This window comes from Gallus gallus, chromosome 25 (genome assembly GCF_016699485.2).
Source record: "Gallus gallus isolate bGalGal1 chromosome 25, bGalGal1.mat.broiler.GRCg7b, whole genome shotgun sequence".
Taxonomy (NCBI): domain Eukaryota; kingdom Metazoa; phylum Chordata; class Aves; order Galliformes; family Phasianidae; genus Gallus; species Gallus gallus.
Window position 1 is genome coordinate 2,307,424 of NC_052556.1, and position 26,905 is coordinate 2,334,328.

The 26,905-nt window shown below is 60.3% G+C and overlaps 5 protein-coding genes and 1 long non-coding RNA gene across 10 annotated transcripts; 2 read left to right on the top strand and 4 right to left on the bottom strand.

The window, feature by feature from the left end:
• Positions 1-45: 45 nt before the first annotated feature.
• Positions 46-7,511, top strand: CA14 (carbonic anhydrase 14). The gene is made up of 12 exons (XM_040652632.2): positions 46-210; positions 1,699-1,804; positions 4,466-4,486; positions 5,219-5,398; positions 5,478-5,620; positions 6,180-6,275; positions 6,354-6,420; positions 6,512-6,669; positions 6,740-6,866; positions 6,947-6,967; positions 7,046-7,130; positions 7,242-7,511. Exons 2-12 carry the CDS (start codon positions 1,789-1,791, stop codon positions 7,309-7,311), a joined length of 984 nt encoding a protein of 327 aa, XP_040508566.1. The 5' UTR covers positions 46-210; positions 1,699-1,788; the 3' UTR covers positions 7,312-7,511.
• Positions 797-3,567, bottom strand: CIART (circadian associated repressor of transcription). Its single transcript, XM_015298641.4, has 5 exons — positions 3,042-3,567; positions 2,409-2,653; positions 2,139-2,214; positions 1,679-1,757; positions 797-1,548 (listed from the first exon to the last, which is right to left on the bottom strand). The coding sequence occupies exons 1-5, from the start codon at positions 3,382-3,384 to the stop codon at positions 1,260-1,262; spliced, it is 1,032 nt and encodes a 343-aa protein (XP_015154127.3). The 5' UTR covers positions 3,385-3,567; the 3' UTR covers positions 797-1,259.
• A 1-nt stretch (position 7,512) lies between the features above and the next one.
• APH1A (aph-1 homolog A, gamma-secretase subunit) lies at positions 7,513-11,447 on the bottom strand. 2 transcript variants are annotated; one of them, XM_428797.8, is made up of 7 exons: positions 11,329-11,447; positions 10,176-10,346; positions 9,818-9,891; positions 9,616-9,738; positions 9,399-9,526; positions 8,813-8,936; positions 7,513-8,387 (listed from the first exon to the last, which is right to left on the bottom strand). In XM_428797.8, exons 1-7 carry the CDS (start codon positions 11,439-11,441, stop codon positions 8,323-8,325), a joined length of 798 nt encoding a protein of 265 aa, XP_428797.3. In that variant the 5' UTR covers positions 11,442-11,447; the 3' UTR covers positions 7,513-8,322. The 2 variants fall into 2 exon arrangements, 1 of the variants encoding a protein (XP_428797.3); XR_005841836.2 differs by having other exon boundaries at positions 8,294-8,387; positions 9,346-9,526.
• A 186-nt stretch (positions 11,448-11,633) lies between these two features.
• LOC121107589 lies at positions 11,634-14,224 on the bottom strand. Of its 4 annotated transcripts, none has more exons than XM_040652635.2 (5): positions 14,141-14,224; positions 13,740-14,057; positions 13,051-13,317; positions 12,579-12,754; positions 11,634-11,775 (listed from the first exon to the last, which is right to left on the bottom strand). In XM_040652635.2, the coding sequence occupies exons 1-5, from the start codon at positions 14,205-14,207 to the stop codon at positions 11,725-11,727; spliced, it is 879 nt and encodes a 292-aa protein (XP_040508569.1). In that variant the 5' UTR covers positions 14,208-14,224; the 3' UTR covers positions 11,634-11,724. The 4 variants fall into 4 exon arrangements, with proteins under 4 accessions (XP_040508569.1, XP_040508571.1, XP_040508568.1 ...); XM_040652637.2 differs by having other exon boundaries at positions 12,579-12,652; positions 13,740-14,066; XM_040652634.2 differs by having other exon boundaries at positions 13,740-14,066.
• Positions 14,225-16,135: 1,911 nt separating this feature from the next.
• LOC101751615 lies at positions 16,136-26,785 on the top strand. The gene is made up of 10 exons (XM_025143525.3): positions 16,136-16,250; positions 16,702-17,043; positions 17,647-17,952; positions 18,395-18,570; positions 18,916-22,313; positions 23,187-23,548; positions 24,848-24,910; positions 25,146-25,237; positions 26,057-26,443; positions 26,536-26,785. The coding sequence occupies exons 1-5, from the start codon at positions 16,205-16,207 to the stop codon at positions 18,964-18,966; spliced, it is 921 nt and encodes a 306-aa protein (XP_024999293.3). The 5' UTR covers positions 16,136-16,204; the 3' UTR covers positions 18,967-22,313; positions 23,187-23,548; positions 24,848-24,910; positions 25,146-25,237; positions 26,057-26,443; positions 26,536-26,785.
• On the bottom strand, positions 20,019-23,342 carry LOC107055146. Its single transcript, XR_001470133.4, has 3 exons — positions 22,865-23,342; positions 20,908-21,012; positions 20,019-20,402 (listed from the first exon to the last, which is right to left on the bottom strand). It is a non-coding gene; the product is annotated as an uncharacterized LOC107055146 (long non-coding RNA).
• Positions 26,786-26,905: the final 120 nt, after the last annotated feature.

Sequence of the window (26,905 nt, forward strand, 5' to 3'; positions counted from 1 at the left end):
TGTGGCGCGGGTCACCGGAGGCGTGGCATGAACGAAGGGGGCGGGGTCAGGAGAGAGGCTCCGCCTCCGCGTATCCCTATGGGGTCCTGGGTAGGGGTCACCGCGTGAGGCTGGGGACACCACCAGGGGATGCCGGGACCAGGGGAGACATTGGGCTCGGAGGTTATGGGGTCCAAAGGGCACCAGGCCGAGGAGGAGACACAAGTCCTGGTAAGGGGCACTGTGACTAAGGGACATTGAGCCCAAAGGGGGGACACTGAGCCCAAAGGGGGGACACTGAGCCCAAAGGGGGGACACCAGAACAGGTCCAGGAGGGACGCTGCTCCAAGGGACAGTGGGTATGGACACAGCAGAACTGCGGATGGCATGGGGTCCACGGGTGGCACCAGGCACCAGGGTGACAGAAGCACCAGGGGGGGCACTGGACCACCTGGGGGGAGGCGTTGGATCCAAGGGACAGTGGCCCCAGGGCTCAGGGATGACACCAGACCCCCAAGTGGGGACACTGGGTTCAAAGAGGACAACGGATCCCAGGGGACACCATGTCCCAAGGGGGGAGACATCAGACTTTGGGGACAGCAGCTTCAGGAGGGCCACTGAGCCACAGTGGGGGGGAGGGGGGGGTGGGGACACCAGGCCCAGAGGTGACACCAGGACCCGGATGGGGGCCAGGTTCAGGGGACACCAGAGCCCAAGGAGACAAAAGCTGCACCCCCTCACCCCAAAACACTCCCCCCACCCCACCCCCATGTCACACCCCCAGCGAGTACGGAGGACACCATCACAGCCCAGCCTGGCCGCTCTGCTGCCGTTTATTGCTCCCACGGGGGGAACGCGTCGCGCCCCAAAACCCCGTGGGGAAGGCACGAGGCCGGGGGGTGGCTGTGCTGCTGCAGGGGGGCCCGCCCCCCACCCCCATCCCCCTGTCCCCTTGTGCCCCCCCCCGGGGTTGCAGCGAGGCCCCAAGGCACCACGCTTGGGGTTGGGGGGGGCGGCTCTGCTGCGTGTCTGTGGGGTTTGGGGGGGGGAGGACCCCAAAAATCTGCTTCATTCGATGTCGTTCTCGCAGTCCGGGGACGGGGCGCTGCCTCCTGCCCCCCACTTTCAAAATAATAATAATAATTAAAAAAAAAAAAACAAAAACCCAAACAAACAATTAAAAAAATCAAACAAAAGGCAAAAAAAAAAAAAAAAAAAAACCAAAAAAAAACCAAAACCCAAAAAACCAAAACGAAGAGAGAATCCGGAGGTGGGGACGGTCACACATCGGGTGCTGCGGGGGGCGTGGGGGCCCCAGTCCGGGTGGGGAGGGGGCACTTGGGCTGTGTTGTCCCTGTTGGTGTCGTCTCTGCTGTCACCCCCGATGCTGTCCCTGATGTCCCCCCCGATGTCCCCGACGTGGCGCCGTCCCCGTGTGCGCTGCGGCGGTCGCGGAGCAGCAGGAGGACCCCGACGGGGTCGGGTTCGGGGCCGGCTTTGGGGGCGACGTGGGGGAACCACACTTTGAGCATCACCTCCACCTGCAGCAGGGTCCCCAGGTAGCGCGCGCTGTGGGGCGGAGGGGGCCCCGTCAGCCCCCCGTCCCCACATTGGGAGCGTTTGGGGGGGGCTGCGGAGCCCCTCACGGAGAGGAGATCCTTGGGGTGTTTGGGGTTTTTTTGGGGGGTGGGTAACTCACCCCATTTCGGGTTTCTGCAGGACGCCGATGATCCGTTGGATTCTGTCCATGGCCACGCTCTGCTGGAAGCTGCTGAGCCCTGCAGGGTGGGATCCCCCCCCATGCCATAAATGCCCGTCCCATGGGGTGAGTTGGGGGACACCGTGGGGACACGGGGATGGAGCTCCCTTGTATAAATCCCCATCCCATGGGACAATCCTGGGGGCATCATGGGGACAGAACCACTGTGCTACAAATCCCTGTCCCATGAGGTGGATGTAGGGATGAGACATATAAACCTCAGTGCTATGGAGAGGTTTTGGGGTCGCTGTATAGGGAGTCCATGGGGATGGAACCATTGCACTGTAAGTCCCCATCCCATCTGGGGAGGGGGGGCTCTGGGGACACTATGGGGACGTGGTGATGGAACTCCCGTGCCATAAATCCCCATGCAGTGGTTTTGGGATCGTGGGGCACCTACCTTTGTCATATCGCCCCATGCGCAGCCCATTGAGCAGCTCTGTCAGAGGGCGGATGAAGCCCCGCAGCTCCCGGCACTGCAAGGAGGAGGAGGAGGAGGAGGAGGAGGAAGAGGAGGAGGAGGATGAAGGCCACCACCCCTATGAAGCCCCCAACACCCCCCCACCCAACACACAGACACCCCGAAACCACCCAATGAGGAGTGCTCTCCCCAGCCCACACCACATTATTTTGGGGCTCAGCACTGCTTTTTTTCCAGCCTTAAACTCACTTTTTGGGCAAAGAGGCGGTCGCCATCGCTGGGGGGGGGGCTGCTGTGCCGGGGACCCCCATCCCCATCCTTTGGCCGCTTCGCACCGCGCGGCACCGGGGGCAGCTCCGGGTCCCCCCCCGCCCTCCTCTTACGGCCCCGCTCACACCGGGGGGGCCCTGGGGGGGCTCTGGGGGGGGTCTCCGTCCCAATGCCGTCACCAGAACGGGGGGAGCGCCGGGAGGGTTCCATGGGGTCGGAGTCACCTGGAAAGGGGGCACGGGGCAATCAATGGGGGAATGGGAATGGGAAGCCGCATCCTTTTTCTTTTGCCCTTCTTACAAATCTTTTTTTTTTTCCTTAACCTTCTTCGTCTTTTCTTCACCTTTTCTTCTTTTAACCTTTTTCTCTTTTTTTTTGTTAACCTTTTTTTTTTTTTCCCCTCTGGTTTTTCCATTCATCTTTATTATGATTTGGTTAAAATCATTTTCCCTTTCCCTGCCGAGCGCTTCCAGCCCTCTCCTCCCCCCCGGCACCCCCCGTCCCTCATACCCCCATCCCCCCCCCCCCCGCTTCTCGGTTCCCGGTTCCCGGTTCTCCTCCCCCGGCACGGATACCCCCCACCCCCACTCCCGCCGCCCCGCACCCACCCACCTGCCGGCGGCGGCCGCTGCGGCGGGGCCGTGCCCGCCCGGTGCCGCTCTCCCCGTCCCTCCGTCCCCGTCCCGCTCCCGGTTGCGCTGTCCCGGCACCGGCGCCGGTTCCGCCCCGGCTGCGGCTGCCCCACGCGTACACGTGCGCGGCCGCACGTGCCTCCGCCGTCGCCCCGCCCCCTGCGCTCCCATTGGCCGTCGCACCCCTGGTAGTGGGCGGAGCCGCCTCTCTCCGCCACGCCCCTTATACCTGATTGGCTGGTGCCGCCGCACGCCGTGCCCAATGCGGACGCTGCCCCGAGGCGATTGGTTGGGAGGGTGGGGCCGTGGCCACGCCCCTCCATGTGGCGAGGCGGCGGTGCGGCGCGACACAGCGCCCCCTACCAGGAGGCGGACACAGCGCCGGGGGTGGCGGGAAGCGGCGGAGGTCTCGGTGGAACCGGGCCGGGCCGGGCCACGCTACGGGAGCCCTCGGGGAGCGCCCACTCGCGGCCGCGTCCCGCCGGCACTACGGGACGGAGCTCAGTACCGCCCACTTCCCGTTCAGCCAATGAGCGGCGGCTCCGGGCCGGCTCGCGGGCGGCTCAGCCAATGGGAGCGCGGCGTCGCCTCAGTGCCGTTACATAATGGCGTGGGGGGGGGCAGGCGCGTGTGCGCCCACGTGGGGGCGGGGCGGGGCGGGCCGTGCGCGGGCGTGGGGACGCGCGTGGGGGGCGCGGGAACGCGCGCGGTGATGGGCGGGGCTTCGTCTGAGCCCTCCTCTCCACCCCCCCCCCGTGTGCCCCTCCCAGTATCCCCCATTGCTCCCCCAGTACCTTCTGAGCGCCCCTCGGTGCCTCTCAGTACCCCACCACTGCCCCATAAGCGCCCTCCCATTGCCTCCCAGTTACCCCCCGAGTGCTCCCCATGTGCCCCCCAAATGGCAAACCCTACACCCCCTCCAGCACAGAGCCCCCAGCTTCCCCCACCCCCATAACACTCCCCCCTCCCCCCCCCCAGCGCCCCAATGCCCCCTCCTTCCATCCCTGCAGGACCCCTCACCCCCCCTCCCCCCCCCCACTCCCCTCCTCCATCCCTCCCCGTCCCCATTCCCCCCTCCCCGGGGGTTGGGGGGGGTGGAGGAATTCCCAGGGGGGGTATTTAAGGCCGGGCAGCAGCACCCAACCGCTCCCCCCGCCATGCTGTGCGCCCTCCTGCTGCTGGGGGCTCTGTGCCCCGCGCTGCCCGCCGGTGAGTGCCCCCCATTGCCCATTTCTGCAGGAATTCACCCCAATCCGCAGCTCTCCTGCCCCCCCCCATTGATGTCACCCCCCTCCCTGCGGCCATGGGGAAGGGTTGGGGGATCCCCTGTGTTGGGGGATCCCCTCAAAGCCCTATACGCCCCCACCCCCCAAAAGTCCCCCAACAGCTCTGCTTCCTCCACAGGTCCCCATTGGACGTATGAGGGTGAGTGGGGTCCATACAGCAGCACTGGGGTGAGCCCCCCCCCCAGGCACCCCAATGGAACCAAGGGTCGCCCCCACCCCAATTCCCCATTGCCCTCACTTTGGGCACCTTATTCCCACCCTAAATCCCCTCCAGACACTTCAATGGAACCTGGGGTCCCCCCCCCCCCCCCAACACCTCACTGTAACCCAGGGTCCGGCCCCAGTGCTGCCCCAGAGCAGGGGGGTCCCCCTTAAATGGGAAGGTGCTCAGTGGGTGACCACCCCCATAAACCACATCCCCTCCACGGTAGAAGGCTGCCAGATGGGTGATAGGGCCCCCATAGCCCCCCCCAGCGCCGAGACCCCAATGGGCCCATTGTGCTCCTTTACATAAGGCGCAGAGCCCCGCTTCGGCTGCCAAATCCAATTAGGGTCCATCCACGGCCAAATCCCTGCTAAACCCCTCCGTGGGGATGGGGACCCCACGGGTTCCACTGCTGTGGGGTCACTGCAGGTCGTCTGAGCGGCTGCCTTTGTCCCTGCTTCACCAGCCAGAAAAATGGCCCCAGATTAGTGGTGGCACCAGGCTGGGAACGTCACCGATGTCCCCACGGGGCCGGTTTTTGGGGAGGGGGGGGGGAGCAAAACAATGGCTTTTGGGGGAAAACAACAGCATTTAGGTCCACGTGGTGCTCCAGTTACAGGGCTGGGGTGTGCTGTCCCTATGGGCTCCCGTGCTGTCACCCCACAGGTCCCCATGGGCAGCACCACTGGCCCGAGGGACACCCGGCATGTGGGGGCCGATCCCAATCCCCCATCGACATCGCAACGCAGCGGGCGCTGCCCGACCCCTCACTGCCCCCCATCCGCCCCATGGGGTACGACCACCCCCTCGTCCCCACCTTCAGCCTCACCAACAACGGCCACACCGGTGAGAATGGGGTCTGGGGGGTCCCCGTGTCACAGCCCCACTCAGCCCCCCACCACTCCCCCCGTGGTATTCCTTGCAGTGGTGCTGGCGCTGCCGCCCACCTTACGCCTGGGGGGGCTGCCCCGAAGCTTTGCTGCTGCACAGCTCCACTTCCACTGGGGTCGGAGTGGCCATCCCGAGGGGGCTGAGCATCTCCTGGATGGGCGCCGGGCACCCGCAGAGGTATCCGGGGTGTGTGGGAATGGGTTTGGGTGTGGGAAATGGTATGGGAATGGGTAGAGGTGTGGGAAAAGGTATGGGAACTGGCACGGGATTGGGTCTGGGTGTGGGAAATGGTATGGGAACAGGTACAGGAATGTGTCCAAGTGAGGGAAATGGGCACAGGAATGGGTCTGGGTGTGGGGATCAGCATGGGAATGGTAAGGGGAAATGGCGTGGGAATGGTGTAGGAATGGGTATGGGAAAGGGGCACAGGGGTGGGTCCGGGTGCAGGAATCAGCAAGGGAATGGGTAGGTGAATGGCTCCGGGTCTGGGAAATGGCATGGGAATGGGAATGGGAATGAGAGTGGGCACGGGAAATGGGCGCAAGAATAGGTCTGGGTGCAAGCAGCAGCATGGGAATGGGTGTGGGGATGGGTACAGGCGAGGGGGCCAGGTGCAGAAACAGATCCGGATGCAGAAATCAGCACAGAATGGGCCCAGGACAGGGCAGGGGAAGGGGCTGGGGCAGGCTGTGGGGCACAGGGCACAGCCGGGGGTCCCAGCCCCGCGCTGCTGCAGATGCACGTGGTGCACTACGACGCGGAGCGCTACGCCAACGCCAGCGAGGCACAGCACCACGCAGCCGGGCTGGCTGTCCTCGGTGTCCTGTTGGAGGTACGGGGTGAGAGACAGCCCCCCCCCACCGCCCCCCAGCCCTATAGCACGGCCTTGAGCCCCCCTCTTTGCCCCCAGGTTGGTGATGAGCCCAACGCCGCCTATTCCAACATCCTGAGCCATCTGGGCAGCATCCGCTACGCCGGTGAGACAGCGGTGTGCGAGCGAGAGGGCAGCGCGGGGCAGAGAGAGGGGATGGCGCAGGCAGGGGGACCCCACGCTGCTGTCCCCTGCAGGGCAGACAACATCCATCCCCTCCTTCAGCGTGCAGGAGCTGCTGCCCGAGCGCCTGGACCGCTACTACCGCTACAATGGGTCCCTGACCACCCCCCCCTGCTTGCAGAGCGTGCTCTGGACTGTTTTCCAGCAGCCCGTCCGCATCAGCGCGACGCAGGTACAGCTTTGGGGCTTTTGGGGTCGTTGGGGTGAGGGAAGAGGTCGCAGCCGCCCCGTTCCCGTTGCAGCTGGAGCAGCTGCAGGGCTCCCTGTACGCCACAGCAGCCGATGAGCCCTCAGCTGAGCGCCTGGAGGGCAATTTTCGGGACCCCCAGGACCTCAACCAGCGTCCAGTGCTGGCGTCCTTCACCAGCAGTAAGAACTGAGCTCGGGGATGGACGCAGGGGACCCCACAAAGGCACCCGGAGCCCTCAGCGCTGCCTCTTCTCTTGCAGGTCCCGGGGGGTATTCAACAGGTAGAGCACAATCGTGGCAGCTCTGGGGGGTTGGGGACACCCCCTGCCCGCCCTGAGCCCTCTGTGGGGGTCACACAGGTGAAGTCATCGCCATCGTTTTCGGCACCGTCCTCGGCTGCCTCGGCCTCTTCCTCACCGTTCACTTTGTGAACAAACGGCTTCGGTGAGAGCCCCCCCTTGAGGAACCCTCACCACCAAAGGGGAGGGCTGGGGGGAGCACTGGGACCCCCCCAAATCCTCACAGAGGGTCCCATCCCAGCCCTTCTCCTGCAAGGCAGCACCAGGAGGACCCAGGAGCAGGACGTGGTTTTCAAGGCCTCCTCCCGGCGCGCGGCTTCAGATGAGAGCCACCAACCCTGAGCTGGGGAAGGGACCCCCCCAGGAAGAGCGTGGTGGGGCTCAGCCCGACGGAAGGGGCCCCACTGGAAGTAAAGCCCCTTCCCAACCCCACAGCTGGGGGTTGGAGGCAGAGCAGATTGCGGAGCGCTGACCCTATTCCCCCCCCCCCCATTTCACCCCCATCCCAGAAATCTCAGAGCCCCGAATACTCATCACTATTAAAAGGGTTTTACTCTGAATCAAAAAAATAATTTAAGACTCGTTCCCCCCCCCCAGCCCCCCACCCCTCCCAATCACACAGCAGCTCCCAAACACTTGGAAAAAACAATACAACAGAATGGGAGAGCAGCAAGCTGGGGAGGGCAGAGCAGCCCCCACCCCTTGCTGGTTATGGGGGAGGGGACGGGGGGGCTCCGTGCCTCCAAAACAACAGAGGTCATCCCAGAAACAAAAGGATAATGGGAGCGTGGGATTGAACACTGGGGAGGAGGGTGGTCCCAGTGCCCCTCACTGGGGAAGATGAGGGAGGGGGGGGGTCCTCTCCCATGCCTGGGGGGCACCGCAGCAGCCCCAGGAGCACCTGGATCTTCTCCCAGCGCTCGCCCTGCAGAGATACCCTGTAAGAAAAGTCTAATGGAAAGTCACTAAGGAAGCTAACAGGAGCGCTATGGCCAGAGGTGCCCACGAGGCTACAGCGTGGCACCAGGCAGAAACTGCCCCAAAAGGTACCCGGAGTGGGCAGCAGGGAAAGGATGGGGCTTGGAGCAGAGTTTGTGCCGCAGCTCCAGGACAGGGTGGGCGAGAGGGTTGTTCAGTGGGGCTGCATTGGAGCTCAGCCGAACCCAGCAGAGCCATCCGGGAGCTCCAGAAGAGCAAACCTTCCCCAGGCTGCCCTGGCACCGCTTGGAGCCCTGCAGCCTCAGCATAAGTGAAGGCAGTACTGAGACCTCCCGGCTGCCAAAAACAGGGCACTTGGGTATCGAGGCGGTGCAGGCGGGCAGGGCTGCCGTCGCTGCTCAGTCCTCAAAAGGCACCTGCAGTGCTGAGTACATCATCACCCTGCTGTCATCCTCCTGCTTGCCTGGGGAGAGAGTCCCAGAAAGAAAGGAAGAAGAGGGTGAGTGTTTAGCAACAGAGGGAGAAGGGCTGTTTTGGGGTGGGGGGCTTGCTTGTGGCTTGATATAAGTCCCCCAAAAGCCAGGAGATGCAGCTGCTGCTTGGGGACAGGCAGGCAGGTGTGGGTGACACCCATCCTCCCACGTGCCCTCAGCTGATGCTGCAGACACCCAAAGATCACAGAACTCCCTACATCCTGGCAGCTGGGGCTGACCCACCAAAATGCCCACAGGGCACAGAACCATATGAGATCCTGAGCTGGAAAGGACCCATAAGGATCACTGAGTCTAATTCCTGGCTCCACACAAAAAATCAGACCACAAACAACCCCATTTGGCCACAGAGACACCCCCAGGTCAGATGCCCCTCCCTGCCCAGCCCACTTCTTACAGGAGAGGCACTTGAGGATGTTGTGGAAGGAGCCCCCAGCTGTGAAGAAGGCCCAGATGCCCATACAGAAGGTGATGATGTAAATGGGGACCAGGCTGGCCACGTACCAGGGGTTCAGGAATGTCTGTAGAGATAGAGAACAGTTAGGAACATCACCACTTGCCAGCCACACCAGGCACCTCCAAGGCCCTTGTGAAATGGCTGCAGGGTGTGTGGAAAGGGGAGCCCTCCTCTCACGTAGCTGCCTCCAAGCACGGCGGTGCTCCGGTAAGCCTGGCTAAAACTCCTGCCTGCAAGTTTCCCACCAGGGGCTTAGCAAATAATCCTCCAGCTGACCCGCAGCCCTCCACTAACCCTGCTTAAATCCCACGGCCCCAAAGCACAGCAGAACAGGCTGCTCTGGTCACAACGTGCACAAGAGGGACAGGACTTGCCACACGCCTCAGAGGCAGAGAGCAAACCTGAGACCCCAGTGGTGGTCCCTACAATCCCCTCCCTGTCCCCAGATGGGCATCTGATGACAGCAGCTTTACCTGGGGGACAGCTTTTGGTGCAGAGGTAGCCCACTCTGGTGCACCAAACTCACCAGCCCCGACGTAACGAGGTGACTGATGACAACCAGCCCCAAGCACCAGTAGCGGCGTTTCTCGCAGGCGTCGAAGAAGATCACTCCCCAGAAGGTGTGCAGCAAAACCACGGCCATGGTGAGGAATGCTGCGGGAAGAGGGTGATACAGAACCCCTCAGAGCCCCCCATGCCTCCCCGCTGCGGTGGGGCAGGACCAAGCCAGCCCCCAGCCTCACCTGAGGTGATGAAGTAGTACGGTGAGTCCCCATGGATCCCGACGATGCCCGGCCCGATGGAGTCTGCCAGGATATTAATGACTGAGAACACGCCGCTGATGATGCCAAAGGACAGACCTGACACTGCAGAGGGGACAAGGACATCAGCTGTGACTGTGCTGTGTGCTGTGCCCACCTGATGCCTGCTCGGTTCTGTGCTCACCGTACGCCATTTGCTTGAGAGAGATGGGCGACCGGCCGTCCTCGCTGATCGTCGCCAGGCCTTCATCTGCTTTCCTGCTTGGGCAGAAGGGAAAGCATGAGGAGGTGGGGAGGAACAGAGCCTGCTTGGGGATCTGCCCTGCAAAGGGAGCTTTGTCAAACAGGATGAGAAGGGGTGGTTATAAGCAAGTCTGGGGTGAAGGAGAACAGCTCCAGTGCAGGATCTAAAGAGGAAGAATCTTTGTGGATAAAAATCAGAGGTCAGCAGTGACCACAGCTACCAGAAAGTCACTCAGTACACGGCTTGAGAGGACCCAAAGTGAGGGAGTGGGGAGCCCTGCCCACGGATGGGCCCTTACTTGAGCAGCTTGAAGTAGGCAAATCTGAAAGCCTCCTGCAGTAGGACGGAGACGGCAGCCCCAAAGACGAGGAGGCCGTACTGAAGTCTGGCATTGCCCTGGTCGCTGAGATGGACCGAAATGAACCAGATGAGGGAGGCCAGGAGCAGTGAAACCAGCCAGAAAAACGCTCTGCAGAGAGAGAACAGCACAGTGAGACAGGGAACCCCGGCAGCACCTCCGCTCAGGATCTGGAGGTGCTGAGCCATCAGCTGCTGCTGTGGTTTGTCTTGGCTCCAGGTCACACATGCAGCATGGGAAGTTTTTGGTGGCAGGGTCTGTTGTTTGATCACTGTCATGTGAGACGTGACAACCTGCCCGAGGAAGCTGAAAATCAAACAGATTTGGAGGCAGAAATCTTCCTTTCTCCCTCAGGGCCACGTCAACCTTTTCTGCAGACAGCTGCTGCCTTAGGAAGCAGGGAAAGGGGCTCGGTTCTGTGCCTCGGGAAGGCTCAACCAAGGGCCTGTCCTTGGAAAGATGGGAGCAGTGAGAAAGGGTCGGCTCAGAGCCACCCCTGTCTCCTTCCCAAACAGAACCCCTGCATTAACCCACAGCAGCAGCAAAGCCCTGGCAGGAGCCATGACCTGGGGACCAACTGAGCACCACGACAGACAACGCCTCCCCTGGGGGGGCACAAGGGGTGGGGGGCTCAAGGGGCTGTGCAGCCAGACCTGCCCCAATAACAGCACCAGGCCAGGCACAACAGGGCAGGCTGGAGCCAGGCCAGGCTCCTGTACTGCAGGGAGGGGAGGCCCTGCATCCCTGGTGAGTCCCCACCCACCCCCCAAAGACCCCCAGAGCCACCAACACCCCACAGCCCCCAAAGGCCCCCTCCAGGCCCACCGAACAGCACCCCCGGGCCCCCTCACGACCCCAGCGGCCCCCCCACGCCCACCTCAATGGGCCCTAAAGGCCCACTCAGCCCCCCAACCCCCCCCCGACGGGCCTTAAACCCACCCCCACACCCCTTAACCGCTCCTGGTCCCCCCCACGGTCCCCAGACGACCCCCGTGGGTCCCCAGCAGCCCCCCAAGCGCCTCCCTATGGGCCCTAAAGGCCCTCAGTACCCCCTCGGAGCCCTCCCCCCCACCCCCCCCAGGCCCTCTCTCACCCCGCCACCAGGATAATGACCCGCAGCGGTTCGGCCGCCACCGTCAGCAGCACGAGGGCGAGCGCGGGGCCGAAGGCGATCCCGGCGCACCCGAAGAAGACGGCGGCCCCCATGGCGGCGGGGGGGGGGGCGGGGGAGGGCGGAGCGGCCGCGGGGCACGCCGGGAGTTGTAGGCCGGGAGAGAGCGAAGGGCGGACAGCGCCCCCTTGGAGCTGGGAGGTCTCGCAACGCGTGGGGTCGGTGGGGTGGGGACATTTTGGGGGCGGTGCGGGGACAGAAGGAGCGCAGCGCGCTGCGGCCCGGGCTGTTTTCGTAGCTTTTATTTCTTTATCTTTGGGCAAAGCGGTCGGGGAAGGCCCGGCACGGAGGTGGCGTTGGCTGTGGGGCCTCGTGGTGTCATGGCGGCGTGGGCCCGGATAGGGTGAGGTGTGCGTACAGCAGCTCTCCCTGTGGGACCAACGGCCTCATGGCGGCTCCGGCCCCATGATGTCCTCTGTCGCCCCCCGCCCCCCTGTGAGCCCCCCTTGGGGGCGGGGTGTCCCCCCACAAGGACCCCCTGTCCCTCCACTGCCGCCTCCGTCCCCCATTGACCCCAACAGCTCCCACCATCCGCCCACCAACACCCCATTGCCCCCCATTGTCCCCCACATCCCCCCCATTGCCCCTCATTGCCACCCATTGCCCCTCACTGACACCCCATTGCAAACCCATTGTCTCCCACATCCCCCCATTGCCACCCATTGCTCCTCATTGACACCCCATTGTCTCCCACATCCCCCCATTGCCACCCATTGCCCCTATTGACACCCATTACCCCTCATTGTCCCCCATTGCCCCCCATTGTCCCCCACATCCTCTCATTGTCCCCCATTGCCCCCCATTGCCCCTCACTGACACCCCATTGCAACCCCATTGTCTCCCACATCCCCCCATTGCCACCCATTGCCCCTCATTGCCACCCATTACCCCTCATTGTCCCCCATTGCCCCCCACTATCCCCCACATCCTCTCATTGCCCCCCATTGCCCCTCATTGACACCCCATTGCAACCCCATTGTCTCCCACATCCCCCCCATTGCCACCCATTGCCCCTCATTGACACCCCATTGTCTCTCACATCCCCCCATTGTCACCCATTGCCCCTCATTGCCACCCATTACCCCTCATTGTCCCCCATTGCCCCCCACTGTCCCCCACATCCTCTCATTGTCTACCACTGCCCACCCCACTGCCCCCACCAGGACCCCCACCTGTGGTCCTGGAGGCTCCGGGACCGTTGGCTGATGGTCTGATGATGGGACAGGAGCGTGGCCCCAGCACTGGGCTGGGGTGATGGGGGGGCAGCGGGCGCTGAGGCAGAGGCTGAGCAGCAGCAGCACTGTCCCAGCCACGGCCATTCCCACAGCACTGGGCAGCGGGCAGCCACCTGGGGACCAGTCTGTGTCCCATCACCTCCACACAGACCCCATTGCCCCCCAGGATCCTCCCATGGACCCCCAAAAGCCTCTCTCAACACCACAATGACCCCATTGCCTCTCCTCATGCCCCCACCACAGCCACAATGACCCCATTGACCCCCACATCACTCTCCTCTGATCCCTACCCCAGCATTGCACCGTCTGCTCTGCCCCAGTTTCCCCCCATGCATCCCAGCTGGAAGGGAGCCACAAAGGGGGGTTACCCCACTCTCCTTTCCCCCCATCCTCCCAGCCCTGCACTTACCCACAGCCTCATGCAGCTCCGTGCTCCTCTGGATGTGGGGCCCAGAAGCATTGAAGCGAACCTCACAGAGCCCCCCCGACACCCCAGGGCTGAGCAGCAGCTCTGTGCTGTTTCCCAGCCCCAGAACCTCCTGGGGATGGTCCCCCCCCAGCCAGGAGATGAGGACGGGGCCACCAGAGGCACCCACAGCACACACTGGGCTGAGGGGGGACTGGGGGGACCTGTGGGTGGCCAGAACCTGCACCCAGCTGTGGGTCCTCCAGCTATCTGCAGAAAGGGAGCTCAATTGGGACCCCTCATAGTGCCAGGGGGTGTGGGGGGGTCTGTTTTGGGGAGGGACGTGGGGGTCAGAAGCACTGGGAGAGGCACGAGGCTCCATTTCAGTGGGGAGGACGTGGAAGGTGAACAACATGAAATGGGAGATCTTTGGGGACATATTAAGTAGGGGTCCATGGGGGTCTCATCCCGTGGGGTCACATGGGGGATGTCCCATCCAGGGAGGGAAACATGGAGAGTCCAACCAATGGAGGGATGTGGGGGTCCCAACCCATGGGAGGGGATGGGGATGGCCTCCGGTGGGGAGGAAGCGGGGGGCTGTGTGAGGTGGGGCAGACTGAGGGGGTCCCATTCAGTGGGCATTATGGGGTTCTCACCCAATGGAGTCTCGGGGTCCCCCCACTCCTTCCTACCTCCCACCAGCAGCACGGTGCCATTGCCAAACTTCAGCTTGGAGACGATGGTGTTCGCACAGAGGTACAGAGCGGTGTCCTTTGGGTGAGCAGCCTGGATGTGCAGCACAGCGTAACGCTTCTGATAGTCACAGGAGAATCCATTCTTCGTTCTATCTATGCAGTTCAGAAGCAGTTGGGGCGACCCTCCAGGGCTGTGTCGGAACCACAGCACTTTGCCTGCGCCATCCATCCTCTCATCTGCCATGCATGTGATGTTCACTGCAGCCCCAGGTTCCACGAAGAGGACGGGATCCGGCTGCCACAGCTTCAGCAGCTCTGTGGGGACTGAGCCGGGGTCACTGCCAGCCCCAACCCCCTGCACCCCGTTAGCATTAAGCCCCCCCAACCCCAACACGTACCCATGCACAGTGGCAGCAGCCCCACAGCCATCAGCACCGTCATGCAGGAGGAACCCCCCGGTGCCATCGGTGCGGCACAGCCCCTCTGCAGGGCGCTGCTCAAAGCATTGGCCCTGGCAGCAACGCCTCCTGGCCACGTGGACACCGCGTCCCCATAGAGTCACTATTTCCCTATAAGGGGCACGGTGTCCCCAGGAGGGTCGTGGGGTCTCTAGGAGGATCGTGGTGTCCCCTCATGGCTTTGATGTCCCCATAAGGGATGGAGTGTCCGCATGAGGGATATGGTGTCCCACAAAGGAATCAACGTCCCCATAAGGGTCACGGTGGCCTCATGAGGGTCTCTGTGTCCCCATCAGGGTCTCAGCATCCCTGTGATGGTCTTAGTGTTCCCATGTGGGTCTCAGTGTGCCCATAGGGTCTCAGGGTCCCCATGAGAGCCTCAGTGTCCCCATAAGGGTCTCAGTGTGCCCATGAGGGTCTCAATGTGCCCATGAGGGTCTCAGTGTTCCCAGGTGGGTCTCAATGCACCTATGAGGGTCTCAGGGTCCCCATGAGAGTCGCAGTGTCCCCATGAGAGTCTCAATATCCCCATGAGGGTCTCAGTGTTCCCATGAGGCTCTCAACGTGCCCATGAGGGTCTCAGTGTCCCCACGAGTGTCTCAATGTCCCCATGAGGTCTGTGGTGCTCCCATGACTGCTGTGGTCTCTGCAGGAGGCTGATGGCGATCCCACATGGAAGTGGTGTCCCCAGGGGTGTCGCAGTGTGTCCTTATGAAGACCACGGCGTCCCCACGAGGATCACATCCCGCTCTGGCTCTGCAGGATCGCACCCCAGCTCCCAGTCCAGGTGCTGCGTGGGACTCACATTTGGGGGTGAAAACACAGAAATTTGGGTTTTTAACCACTTTGCAATGCTCAGGGCTGGAGGTGGCCCCTCCAGGACCCTCTTCCCCCCCCCCCCCCCGCCCCCCCAGGTGCTCGGGCTGAGGGGAGAAGGCAGTTCCAGCACCAACACTGCAAACCACAGCGCGCTGCGGTGCCAAAGACTTCCTGGGGACGGACATCCCCCCCCCATCGCCATCCTCGCCTCGGGCTGTCACCAAAGTGCCCTTCAAAGGACAAAGGACCGAAGGCAGTTTTGCTCCCCCCAGCGCCGCCCGCCCCGCTCCGCTGTTGTGGTCGAGCAGAGACGGCAAAACGCTCTGAACCCGAAGGTTTGAGGGCAGCAAGAAAGTGTGGGGGGGGGGTGTGGGGGGGTGGTGGCAACGACAGGGGCTGTGTGCGAACAAACAACAGCGAGGTGACAAAACAACGGGGGGGGGAGTGAGAAAACGAGCGAGGCGAGCGTGACCGCAGCGCTGCTCCGGCTGCAGGAACCACACGGAGCCCGCATGAGCTGCCCTCACCCCAGCCGTGGCCCCCAGCAGCCCATGGCCCCCCCGGTCCCTCTGCATCCCCCATCCCCTGACGTCCTGCACAGCCCGTGGGCAGCGTTGGAGCTGTGCTCTGTGCGTCCCCATCCGTGCGCTGCGCTCAGCCGGGGTGCGTGGAGCCCAATCCCAGCCCCGCATCCTCAATCAGCCGTGGGGCTGCGCTGGGGGGAGCAGTGCAGGGTTGAAGCCCTGAAGGAAGGGGTTTTTGGGGGGGGGGGGAAGGACGGACGGACGATGACGACGACACAGACAGAATGCAGGGTAACAAAATCGCTCATGCACTGCAGAGCTGCGGTTCAGTTCCACTTTGCAAATGAGAGCGGAACGCGCGGCCCCACTGAGCACGTGGGGTGGGGGTGATGGAGTCGGGGCTGCATCGCTGCTTTCATTTCCCAACCTCTGTCCCCTTCCTGAAGTTCCCCCCTCCCCACTTTGTGCCCCCAGATGCCCCCCGGGCGCATCGTCCCACCGTCACTGTCACCTCAGCCATAACCTCGGCTGCAGGATGCGGCACAGGAAGGCTCCTCCTCGGCCCCGGGGCCCCGTCCCACCCCAAATCCCCCACTCAGAGCGTTCTGCAAGAGCTGAGAGCAGTCTGGAGCCGTTCAGCTGCGCTCAGCGCCATCCGAGCATGCCCTGCAGCCCGGCTGCTGTCGTTCTGCTGCTGCTGCTGCCCGGTATGTGCTGCCCCAGCCCCACTTTCCGTGCCCTGTAGCTCTCGGCATTGGCTGAGTGGTCCGAGCAGAGGGAGGTGGGCTCACATGGCTTCAATTTGCTGTAGGATTTGGTTTCTTTACAATGTTTGCTTTTACCCTTCAGTTCTCAGGATGATCTCTGGGCAAAACCTGTTGGGATGATCCCACCCAAACCCCATTGCGCGCCGCTGCCTTCCCTCCCCGCGTCCCACCTTCTGTGCCCCCCAGCATGGGGATGACAACCCTCACCCACGGCTCTCTCTGAGCCAAAAAGTTCCCTTTTCTCATAGGATCTGGGCTGGAGATGAGGCAGCGCCGCGTTCTGGGGCAGCAGCCAGCGCCCATCAAAGGGCTCCGAGCTGCCAGATCCCACTAAAACCCCAAACGGCCCCGATTTGGGGCTGCCCCACACTCAGATCTCCTCACCCCACAGGAGCTGCTCGGGCACAGCTGAGGATCCGACAGAGCCCGGCGCAGCTCTGGGTCCGCCCCGGGCGCACAGCAGAGCTGAACTGCAGCACTGATAGTGGCTGGAATGTGGATCGGCACCGGGCTGTGAGTTGGTACCGGGAGCAGCCGGGCAGCAGATTGCAGTTCATCTACCCGAGCCCGGATTCCTCACGTTCAGAGGGAAAATACTCCCAGATGAGGAGAGCAAAGGGATTGTTTTCCTTTTACATCAACTCTGCGCAACGGGAGGACTCCGGCTTTTATTACTGCGCTTCCACCTCTGAGCCCTTTGAGTTTGGGGACGGGACCAGGTTGGTGGTCACAGGTGAGCATTGGGACATCGCGGGGACAAAGGGGGCGAGGGGTGAGGGTGAGGTCATGGGGACCCTGAGACCCTCATGGGGACACTGAGATCCACATGGGAACACTGAGACCCTGAAGGGGACCCTGAGACCCTGATGGGGACACTGAGACCCTGATGGGGATGCTGAGACCCTGATGGTGACACTGAGACCCTGATGGGGACATTGAGATCCACATGGGAACACTGAGACCCTGAAGGGGACCCTGAGACCCTGATGGGGACACTGAGACCCTGATGGGGACATTGAGATCCACATGGGAACACTGAGACCCTCATGGGGATGCTGAGACCCTGATGGGGACACTGAGACCCTCATGGGAACACTGAGACCCTGATGGGAACCCTGAGACCCTGATGGGGACACTGAGACCCTGATGGGGATGCTGAGACCCTGATGGGGACACTGAGACCCTCATGAGGCCACTGTGACCTTTATGGGGACGTTGATTCCTTTGTGGGACACCATATCCCTCACGCGGACACTCCATGGACGTGGAGGACACAGCTCCGTGCTGCAGGGCTGTGGCACTGCCAGCACCCCATCAGTGCCCCCACTGCCTGCAGACGCCACAGAGCCCACCCTCTCCATCCTGCTGCCCTTGGATGCGGAGCTCCGTGAGCCACCCCGGGCTGCCATCCCTCTGCTCTGCCACCTCTACGACGCCCCCAAGGGATGGGACACCGTCCGCTGGCACCACGGCAATGTCAGCCCGGTGACGGCCACCTCCATGGATGGACGCGGTGTCCTCAGCGCCTGGAGCCTCACCTGGCTCACAGCTGAGCAGTGGGACGGCACCGTGGGCTGCACAGCCGTGCAGAGCAGCACAGGCAGGACCATCACCGTGACCATCAGGCAGCCCAGCAGCACAGGTCAGCTCCCATTGCTCTGCTCCATCCCCTGCTTGCATGGATGTAACTGTGGGTACCGCGGGCGCAGCTTCGCTGCAACAGATCCGAGCCCCCAAAGCTCCCCTCCCATTGCTTCAGCTCTGCACTCTGTAGCAAAATCCACCCATTGAAGGACGTGGGGAGGGCACTGAGCCCATCGTTCCCCCTCCCAGCAGATCCCAGCCCCTATCAGCCCATCCCACCCCAATTCTGCCAGCTGTTCCCCATTGGGTGCGCTCTGGAAACCCCCTTTCCCCACCTCCTCACATCCCCATGTGCTGAAATCCCCCAGTGCCGTACCGTTGGCTGAATGATCCTGCACTCTTACCACACTCCTCTCCTCCCATCCCTCCATTATGCTGAACATAACCCCTAAGTGACCACTACAAAACCCATCCCCATGTCTGTCCCCCCCCCCCAACAGCACAGTGCCTGCAGTGGCTGCCGGTCGTTTTGCTGCCCTCAGTCCTCACCATCGCCGTCCAACTGATGCTGCAGCTCTGCAGAAAGACCCACACTGGGGGTCCCGGTGCCCCACAGCCCCCCCAGCAGTGCAGACACCCACGGCCATCCCATAGAGCTGCAGGATGGAGCCAGGAGGTGAGCTGCCCCCCCAGCCCGGGCTGACTGATTTATGGCTCTTTTTTTCCTTCTTTTTGCCTTTATTTTTCTCTTTTTTTCTCTCTCCCCCCCCCCCCCCCCCCCCCCTTTTAACCCTTTTTGCCCTTTTTTTCTTTTCCTCCTTTTGCCCCTTCTGCTCTTTTTCCCCTCCCCCGGCCCCCCTCCACCTCCTCTTACACCCCAGAAACCCCTCCGAGGTGCAGCCGTGGGCACAGGGATGGCATTGCTGTGGGATATGGGGGCACTCCTTTCTTCCCAAGCAAAGACCCGGAGGAGCCCCCAGGTGTGTTTTAACACCTCCCCCCCCCCCCCCCTCTGTTGCAGACCGAGTATGCAATGGTGGCACTGAGAGCCCCTTCCCCACGTGTGCAGTGAGAAAGAAAGCAAGAAAAGGGCGACCACAGAGAACGGCTCAGGGCGATGGGACCCCAATGGGCAGCAGCTCTGCACTGTGGGGGTCTGCAGCTCTATGGGATCTCTGCAAACAAAATGGGGGTTTGGGGGAAATCTCCACCGTATCTGCAATACGGTCCCATCCGTATGGGGGTGTGCAGCCCCACAGCCCCGGGGTGCTGAGCTCCACACTGTTGGTTCCTCACTCTGTGGGAAGGGCTTTCAGCAGGAAATGTGTTCCTCTTCTGTCACATCCGAAGTGAACGACGGGGGGGGGGGGGGGGGGTGATGAGTGACGGCATTACCCCCATGCAGACCTCTGGAAAAGCCCATTGATGGCTTTTCTCAGCCCAAAGTGAAAGTGCTCTGGAAAAGAACTATGCTCCCCATGCAGTGCCAATGCCCAGCGCACCCCGAGCAGCCCCAGAACCCCTCCAGCCCCCCTCCATGCCCCCTAAGAGCCCTTCATCCCCCCTCCATGCCCCCTAAGAGCCCTTCATCCCCCCTCCATGCCCCCTAAGAGCCCCCCAGCGCCCCTCCACGCCCCTTAAGAGCTCTATGGGATTCTGCTATGGGTGGCAATGCACTGCTTCCCAGCCCAATCTCCAGCCCATCCCCACCATCACCAGGTCATGCCTTCTGCTACCCCGTACGACAGCTATGAGGAAATGCCATTAAACAGGGAAAAGTCCTTTTAAACCTCAGGAATGAAGCAGAGCTCAGTTTCTCTCCACCTCCTGCTCACTGCGCGGCAGCACGGAGCTCCCCTGGCACACACTGGGGATGCTCATGGTGCTCCCCATCCTCAGGTCCCCCACTTCTCCTTTGCCCCACACACTGTGCTGAGTGCATCCCCTTTCCTCCCCGCTTTCCCATTCCTGCGGAGCGATCCTGTATGGGAAGTTGCTCCCAAGCATTGGGGCTGAACTGTGGAGCTGTGGGAAAGCCCTGAGTGCTTCCGTGCGACGCTGAGCAGCTGCCCCTGGGGGAGAAAAAGGGAAACGAATGCATTCCAGCCTGGAAACCACCCGGGAGTGAGCAGGGCTGTGTTTAATTAAGAGAGAACAGGCAGCGCTTGCAAAGCATATGGCTCCAATGTGCGGTTTCAGGGCTGAGCCCCAACGGTGCAGAGCTGCTCTCAGTGCCCATCTGACCCTAAAAGCTGTCACAGAGCAGCGTGGAGTGGAGACGGTGCTGCGAGCGCAGCCACCCCCGCGTGCAGCGGATGTGGGCACGGAGAGTGGGAACCTGCAGCGCTCTGCTGTTGGTGCTTCTTAAAATAAGAATTACCATTTAAAATGGCATTTTTTTTTTTCACTCCCAGCATCCGCACTCGCCCCGCTCAGCCCAGCCCAAAGCCACCGCTGTTTACAAAGCATCAGAGAAGGGCAGGAAAGCTCTGCTTAGGGGACAAATTCCTGCAGGAAAGAGCAGAAATCTCTGAGAGATGCAGTGGGAAGAGTGCTCAGCTCTGTGCCCACCGGTCCCAGTTACAGCATGTCCCCGTTCCCATCCCCATCCCTATCCCCATCCCTATCCCTATCCCTATCCCTATCCCTATCCCTATCCCTATCCCTATCCCTATCCCTATCCCTATCCCTATCCCTATCCCTATCCCTATCCCTATCCCTTTCCCTATCCCTATCCCTATCCCTATCCCTATCCCTATCCCTATCCCTATCCCTATCCCTATCCCCACCCCATCCCCACCCCATCCCCATCCCATCCCCACTCCATCCCCATCCCATCCCCATCCCCACCCCATCCCCACCCCATCCCCATCCCATCCCCATCCCATCCCCATCCCCACCCCATCCCCATCCCCATCCCCATTCCCATCCCCATCCCATCACTGCTGGAGGAATGGCCCCAGGTTTCCTCCCCGCGGTGTCCCATAGGAGCAGCTCCATCCATCCACCTCACCCCACAGCGGCTGCTTCCGCAGGAATCCTGATAATATCATTGTGAGCAGGACGGCCTCGTTTGCCCACTTGGTGATTTTAATCTCCCTTCGAGGTTTGCTTCCTCCTATGGAAGGTGGGAAATGATGCAATGCTTCAGGCAGAGGATGGGATCGTGCACGCCTTCCTGCTCCATCTGCAGCAAAGAGCCCCAACCACGACCCAAACAGATGGTCCTGGGGGGTCCCTTACAAAGCACTGCCCCCATCATTGGGTGCCTCTCCACCCCTCAGCCTTTTGCACATTGATTTTAGCATAGGAGCTTTAATACACAAAGAGACCTAAAAGTGCACAGCTTACATAAAATGGGGATGGGGAAAGCGTTGGGTTTGGCCACATTTCTTGGCTGCCTTTTGGATGATGCTGTTGTTCTCTGTTACAATTGGGTAAGAATGAACCTCAAGGGAAGAAGCTGAAACCCAAAGCATGGAGGGAGTGCTGTATTCCTCCAGCCAGAAAACCTGCATGAGTGTTGTAAGCAAAAATGGTTCAGTGGTGTTGGGTGGGAGGCAGGAGATCCTGAGCTCTGTGGGCTTTGCTCTCATAGGGGGCACTGGCAGCAGCACCTAGAGCAGCTGAGAGCAACCCCGGGGTGCAACCCCTGAGTGCAACCCTTGAGTGCAACCCTTGAGTGCAAGCCCTGAGTGCAACCCTTGAATGCAACCCCTGAGTGCAACCCTTGAGTGCAACCCTTGAGTGCAAGCCCTGAGTGCAAGCCCTGAGTGCAACCCTTGGGTGCAACTCCTGAGTGCAACCCCTGAGTGCAACCCCTGAGTGCAAACCCTTGGTGCAACCCCTGAGTGCAACCCTTCAGCGCAACCCCTGAGTGCAACCCCTGGATGCAACCCCTGAGTGCAACCCTTGAGTGCAACCCCTGGGTGCAACCCCTGAGTGCAACCCTTGAGTGCAACCCCTTGGCACAGAGCTCCTTTTACATCTGCACGTGAGCAGGGAAAGCAATGCACTCAGCCCCAAAACAAACGTGGTACCAAGAGTCTGCTCGCCCTGCTGCACTTCTCTATTGCCCCAAAGAAATCCCAATTTCATCGATTTCCCCCATCAGCATTGTGCTGCATGCTCAGCTGTGATTGTGACACCCTCAGATTGCAACAACCCCAACCCCAAGCCAGCAAAAATCCCTCTGAATCCAGCCTTGAGGCTTTGCCAGGAGCACTCCTTCCCACTCCATCAGTCCTTCTGATGAAAGCCACCAGAATCCTCACGGATGTGCCTCCCACCAGCTCCAAAAACATAAAGTTTTAACTCTTTTCTGGCTCCCACGCTGCTGACACAGCTCCCAGCCCCGTCCCGCTGGGATTCCTCCCTGCTGGAAACTGATAATGGATTTTGGCCACGGCTGAAGTTTGGGTTGTGATGCTGTTGAGGGTGGAGGTTTGGGGAGCTTGGGAGGGGGGAAGGGAGCTGGGATGTTTAGGGGGGGGTTGGGATGCTTAGTGAGGGGGCTGGGGATGTTTGGAGAGGGGGTTGGGAGCCTTGGATGTGGGGGGGTTGGGATGTGGGGATGTTTGGGGTGTTTGGTGAGAGGGGGTGGGGATGATGGGAGGGGTTGGGGCTGTGTGGGGGGTTTGGGGATGCTTAGGGGATGCAGGGATGCTTGGTGGGAGGGGTTTGAGGGTACTTGGAGGTGGTTTTGGGGGTGCTGAGGGGGGGTGTTTGGGGATGTATGGGGGATTTGGGGATGCTGGGATGCCTTCCCATTGCACCCCCAAGCCTGGTGCAGCACTGAGAGCCACCGCAGCGCAGCACCCATCGCGGTGCCCATCCCAACGAGGGCACGAGCTGCGATGGGAACTGCGTCTTTTTCCCACCAAACCCCCTTCTCCCCACTGTGTAACGCACAGGGATTGCTCCAGGAGCCCCCCGTGTGCACTCCATCACCTCCAACCCCCCGCACTCACCTCCTCTCCCCTCCACCTGAGTCCATTCTGCGCTCCATTGTCTTTTCGGAGAAGGCTCCGAAGCCTCCACCCCAGAAAGCAGAGCAGCAGCATTTTGCTTCCCCCCATGCTTCTCTCCAAAAAAACATGTTGTTGTTGTTGTTGTTTTTCCTGATTTTGTTTTTGAGAGACCAGAGGGGAAAAAAGGAGCCAATGCCAGTACTTATCTGAGCATCCACACGCGTAGATGCGCAAAGTCCTATCCCGAAATAGGGTGTTCCTTTGGTGCTGTGGGCTCAGATAACGTCACCCTGCAGCTGCTCACGTTTCTTCTTTCTGATAGGGAAACTGAGGCAGAAAGGGAAATGACAGCTGGGAAAAAAAAAAAAAAAATCCCCAAAGATTTGAAGGGAGGGGGAACCAAATCTGGAAGCTCCGGCCCCAAAAGCATCAGCTCTCAGCAGCGCAGCCCATAGCCCAACCTGACCCTGCGTGGTGTGGGGGTCCCGGTGTCCCACAGCCTATATCCCAGTGCGGGGGCTGCTCGTCCAACCCCCCTCAGTGTCATTTCCTGCCTCCGAGCTGCCGCTCTGGGACGCCTTTAAGGAACTGAGCAGTGCGGAGCAGCGCCCGAAGGCTACGCCGGGACATATAGGACGATGAGCTTTGTATGGGCGTCACTCTTCTTCCTTCACTTTGCATTGGGTAAAAAAGGCACTTTTTTTTTCCCCCCTTCCTCCTATTTGCCGCTTTGCAGCTCTGCTAAGATGCTGTGTGGGGCTGAAGGGTTTTGGGGTGTTTTCTCAGCAAGTGGGGAGCAAAACCAACCTGAGCACAGCTGGGAGCTCCGTGTCCCAGCAAAGCGTGTGCTCCAAGTTTGACAAACTGCGGCGCTTTCTGTATTGCACTCAGATTAATTCTCTGCATGCAGCTGGGAGCTGTAAGTGGGATACGAACGGGGCGAGGGAAAAAGCAGGACTGCTCCAACTGTGCTTTGGGAAGGCAGAGCTGGAGCCAGGCTGGGCACCGACAGAGCCCGGAGCTGCTCCTGCTTCCCAGGCAGCAAAGCAATGGAGCTGAGCGTCCTTTGAAGGGTTAAGTGGTATTTTTGGATGAAAGCCCCTTGCTGCAACTCCCGTTTTATTTCCCGTATTATTGTTAGCGTGGCTCCAGCGTAAATACAGCAAATAGCTTTCTCAGAACGCGTGGGGAGGGAGTGCTGGGAGTTTATCCAGCTGGAGCCAAAAGGAGCAGAGCTTCTCCCGTAGCCATGTGGGTAGGATGTGGGCTGGGTGGCTGTGAGGTGACACGGAGCTCCAATAACTGGAGATTGGTAGGATGTGGGCGGCTTTAGAGGCAGAGAAATGAGGGCTCCAGAGTCCTCACACTCCTTAATTGTGGGGTGTGATGCTGAGAGCCATTGGGTCCAGGCTGGGGGGCAGAGAGAGCACCCATGGGTGCCACCAGCCCCGATGCAACCTTCACATAATAGAGTCAAATTGCTCGTTCCCAATTGGTTCTCTCTATGCAAAAGCCCAGTGTAGAGAAGGGAAACGAGCCAGACTTGCTGTGGTTTGGATCGAGCTGTGCGGTGTGTGCATCTATTTATAGTGGCTTGGCATGGAGGAAATGCCAGCCGAGCGCTCACAGCTCCCCGAGGGGACCCAGGATGGATGTGGGCAGTGGGGATGCGTTCCGCAGCCCCATCGCTCCGCTCCCATCCTGCAAATCCATGCCTAAAATACAGCAAAACGCAACGCCGCAGCCAGCTCAGGTCCAGCCCGTAACACGATATCTTTTGTTCCATGTCTTTGATTTAATTACGGGCCAGATTGGGAATCCGTTACTCCCACGGGGGGGGGGGGGGGGGGGGGGGGAGCAGCTTTTGCACAAAGCACCAATAAATCAGCGAAACTCTTCCCTCAAAACCACATCCCATGGAGCTCCGTGCAAAGCTCCGCTCGCGCCGGGGAGGGCAAACCGTTTCTTTTCTTGGTCTTTTAGGAAATACTGAGAGAAGAGAAGAGGAAATGAAAAAGTTTTTGTACGACTACGCATCCCACTACAGTAGGCAATCCTTGTTTGGGGCTAATTGAGTGCAAACGACAGCACGAAGAAAAGCGAGGTGGGGTGGGGGCTGTGGTAGGAAAGGGGATTCAAAGGACGACCCAGAGCTGTTTTGCTGGAGCTGCTCCGTCCCCAGCAGTTCTCATTGACATCTGAGATACCACCCCGCCAAGCCAATAGGGTTACAGTGGATGTTGATGCACAACGGGCTCATGGGACCGTGCTTTCATTCCAGGTGATTACTTATATGCGACTGAAGAGTACTATATTGACAACACCACACTAATACCCACCATGTACACGATGTACACGTATTATGAAGGTGAGGTGAGTCGGACTTTCTCTTCCTATTTCAGAAAAAAAAAGTAAGAAATACGACAGGTTCTTCCACTGCAGTGATAAATGGATTCGAAACGTTGACCTGAAATTATTGGGCAACACAAATGTGTTTGGGCAAAGGGCATCCACGCCACGGCTGTGATGTGCTGTCACAGTGAGGGCTCTTCCTCCTGAACACCCCCTTGAGCACCATCTTGCTTTGGGGAAGGGATTTGGAGAAGACTGTGTTACTCCCCCTCATTCTAAGCAAACTGAAGGCTTTTGCTTTGCTAAGCTCCTGACAGGGAGAGTCCCCGAAAGGATGCTCCCAACGGGGATGGTCCCAACCAGGATGCTCCCAATGGAAATTATCCTAACTGGGATGCTCCCAATGGGGATGGTCCCAACTGGGATGCTCCCAATGGGGATGGTCCCAACTGGGATACTCCCAATGGGGATTGTCCCAACTGGGATGCTCCCAATGGAAATTATCCCAACTGGGATGCTCCCAATGGGGATTGTCCCAACTGGGATGCTCCCAATGGAAATTATCCCAACTGGGATGCTCCCAATGGGGATTGTCCCAACTGGGATGCTCCCAATGGAAATTATCCCAACTGGGATGCTCCCAATGGGGACTGTCAACCGGGATGCTCCCCATAGGGACACTCCCAACAGAGATACTCCTGGGCACACTTATTTTCCCCAAGCCCTAAGCAAGGGGGCAGCATGAAGGTAGAGGAGATGGGCAGGGCATGAATTCTGCCACCACTTTTAGTGCTCCAAACCACGCTGGTTTTGACCCATTTCTTTTCATTGACTTCCCAGGAGTTTCTGGACTCAGTGGCATTACCCCTGCAGTGCCATCTGCCTCTGCTCCTCCTCCTCAGCCTCCTGCACCTCCTGCTATGATGCACCAAAGGTATGAAGCCACGCAGCATTCAAGCACTCACTCCAAGCACCCCTTCAAGCCAGCAAAATGCAACTCTCCCCCAAAGCATCAGCGCTCCGAAGCACCTTTCCACAACCATCAGACCTCTGGGCATCCAGCTCTGTGCTAACGACAGCCAAAGAAGCATGAATCACCGCAGGAGCTGCGGAAAAATTAAGCCAAAGGGACTTTTAGGGTGTTTACCCATCCATCCAACTCTCTGCTTGCAGCCTCCAGCATGGGGAACTCCACGCTCCCGGTGCCCAAACCCTGTTGGCACCCAGGTGCGCTCTGAATTCCCACACGGCCTCAAGTCCATCCAACACACAATGGGAGGACATGGGAATCACTTCCTAACCTCTTCCCCTCTTTGCAGACAAGATGGCTTAGACGAAGAAAAGAATACCGTCACCGCATTGGAAGTTACATCCTCTGCACGAAGCAGTCATCTCTGTTTTTAGTACAGCTGTGATTTTATACACAGATCTTTTCAGCAGATGGATGCCATCCCAGGCCATAAAAGCTGTGCAAACACTGAGGAGCTTTGTAATGACTAGGTTCTTTCCTACTTCCTATTATTCTATTGTAAATATGAACTCCTGCCAATAAAGTGACTTAACAATTGACTTTCTGTCCCAGTTGTGTGTGACAGCGTGAAGGCACAGTGCTGATTGCAGCGCCTGCATGCAAAGCACAGCATTGTTATCCCAATGGGGTGAACCTGCCCGGCCCCACTTTTCTCCCTG

Excerpts from the sequence above, each read along its gene's own strand:
- CA14 (XM_040652632.2), top strand. Across the intron at positions 6,670-6,739 it reads TCCGCATCAGCGCGACGCAG|CTGGAGCAGCTGCAGGGCTC; the intron begins GTACAGCTTTGG and ends TTCCCGTTGCAG. Across the intron at positions 6,968-7,045 it reads TCCCGGGGGGTATTCAACAG|GTGAAGTCATCGCCATCGTT; the intron begins GTAGAGCACAAT and ends GGGGTCACACAG.
- CIART (XM_015298641.4), bottom strand. The coding sequence starts at position 3,384 with ATGGAGGGGCGTGGCCACGGCCCCACCCTCCCAACCAATCGCCTCGGG. Across the intron at positions 1,758-2,138 it reads CATGGGGCGATATGACAAAG|GGCTCAGCAGCTTCCAGCAG; the intron begins GTAGGTGCCCCA and ends CCCACCCTGCAG. Across the intron at positions 1,549-1,678 it reads CTGCAGAAACCCGAAATGGG|CGCGCGCTACCTGGGGACCC; the intron begins GTGAGTTACCCA and ends TCCGCCCCACAG.
- APH1A (XM_428797.8), bottom strand. The coding sequence starts at position 11,441 with ATGGGGGCCGCCGTCTTCTTCGGGTGCGCCGGGATCGCCTTCGGCCCC. Across the intron at positions 9,892-10,175 it reads GCCTACTTCAAGCTGCTCAA|GAAAGCAGATGAAGGCCTGG; the intron begins GTAAGGGCCCAT and ends CTGCCCAAGCAG. Across the intron at positions 9,527-9,615 it reads GTACTACTTCATCACCTCAG|CATTCCTCACCATGGCCGTG; the intron begins GTGAGGCTGGGG and ends CTCTTCCCGCAG.
- LOC101751615 (XM_025143525.3), top strand. The coding sequence starts at position 16,205 with ATGCCCTGCAGCCCGGCTGCTGTCGTTCTGCTGCTGCTGCTGCCCG. Across the intron at positions 17,044-17,646 it reads GACCAGGTTGGTGGTCACAG|ACGCCACAGAGCCCACCCTC; the intron begins GTGAGCATTGGG and ends CACTGCCTGCAG. Across the intron at positions 18,571-18,915 it reads CTGCAGGATGGAGCCAGGAG|ACCGAGTATGCAATGGTGGC; the intron begins GTGAGCTGCCCC and ends CCTCTGTTGCAG.
- LOC121107589 (XM_040652634.2), bottom strand. The coding sequence starts at position 14,207 with ATGGCACCGGGGGGTTCCTCCTGCATGACGGTGCTGATGGCTGTGGGG. Across the intron at positions 13,318-13,739 it reads CACCGTGCTGCTGGTGGGAG|ATAGCTGGAGGACCCACAGC; the intron begins GTAGGAAGGAGT and ends CCCTTTCTGCAG. Across the intron at positions 12,755-13,050 it reads GGAGCTGCATGAGGCTGTGG|GTGGCTGCCCGCTGCCCAGT; the intron begins GTAAGTGCAGGG and ends ACTGGTCCCCAG.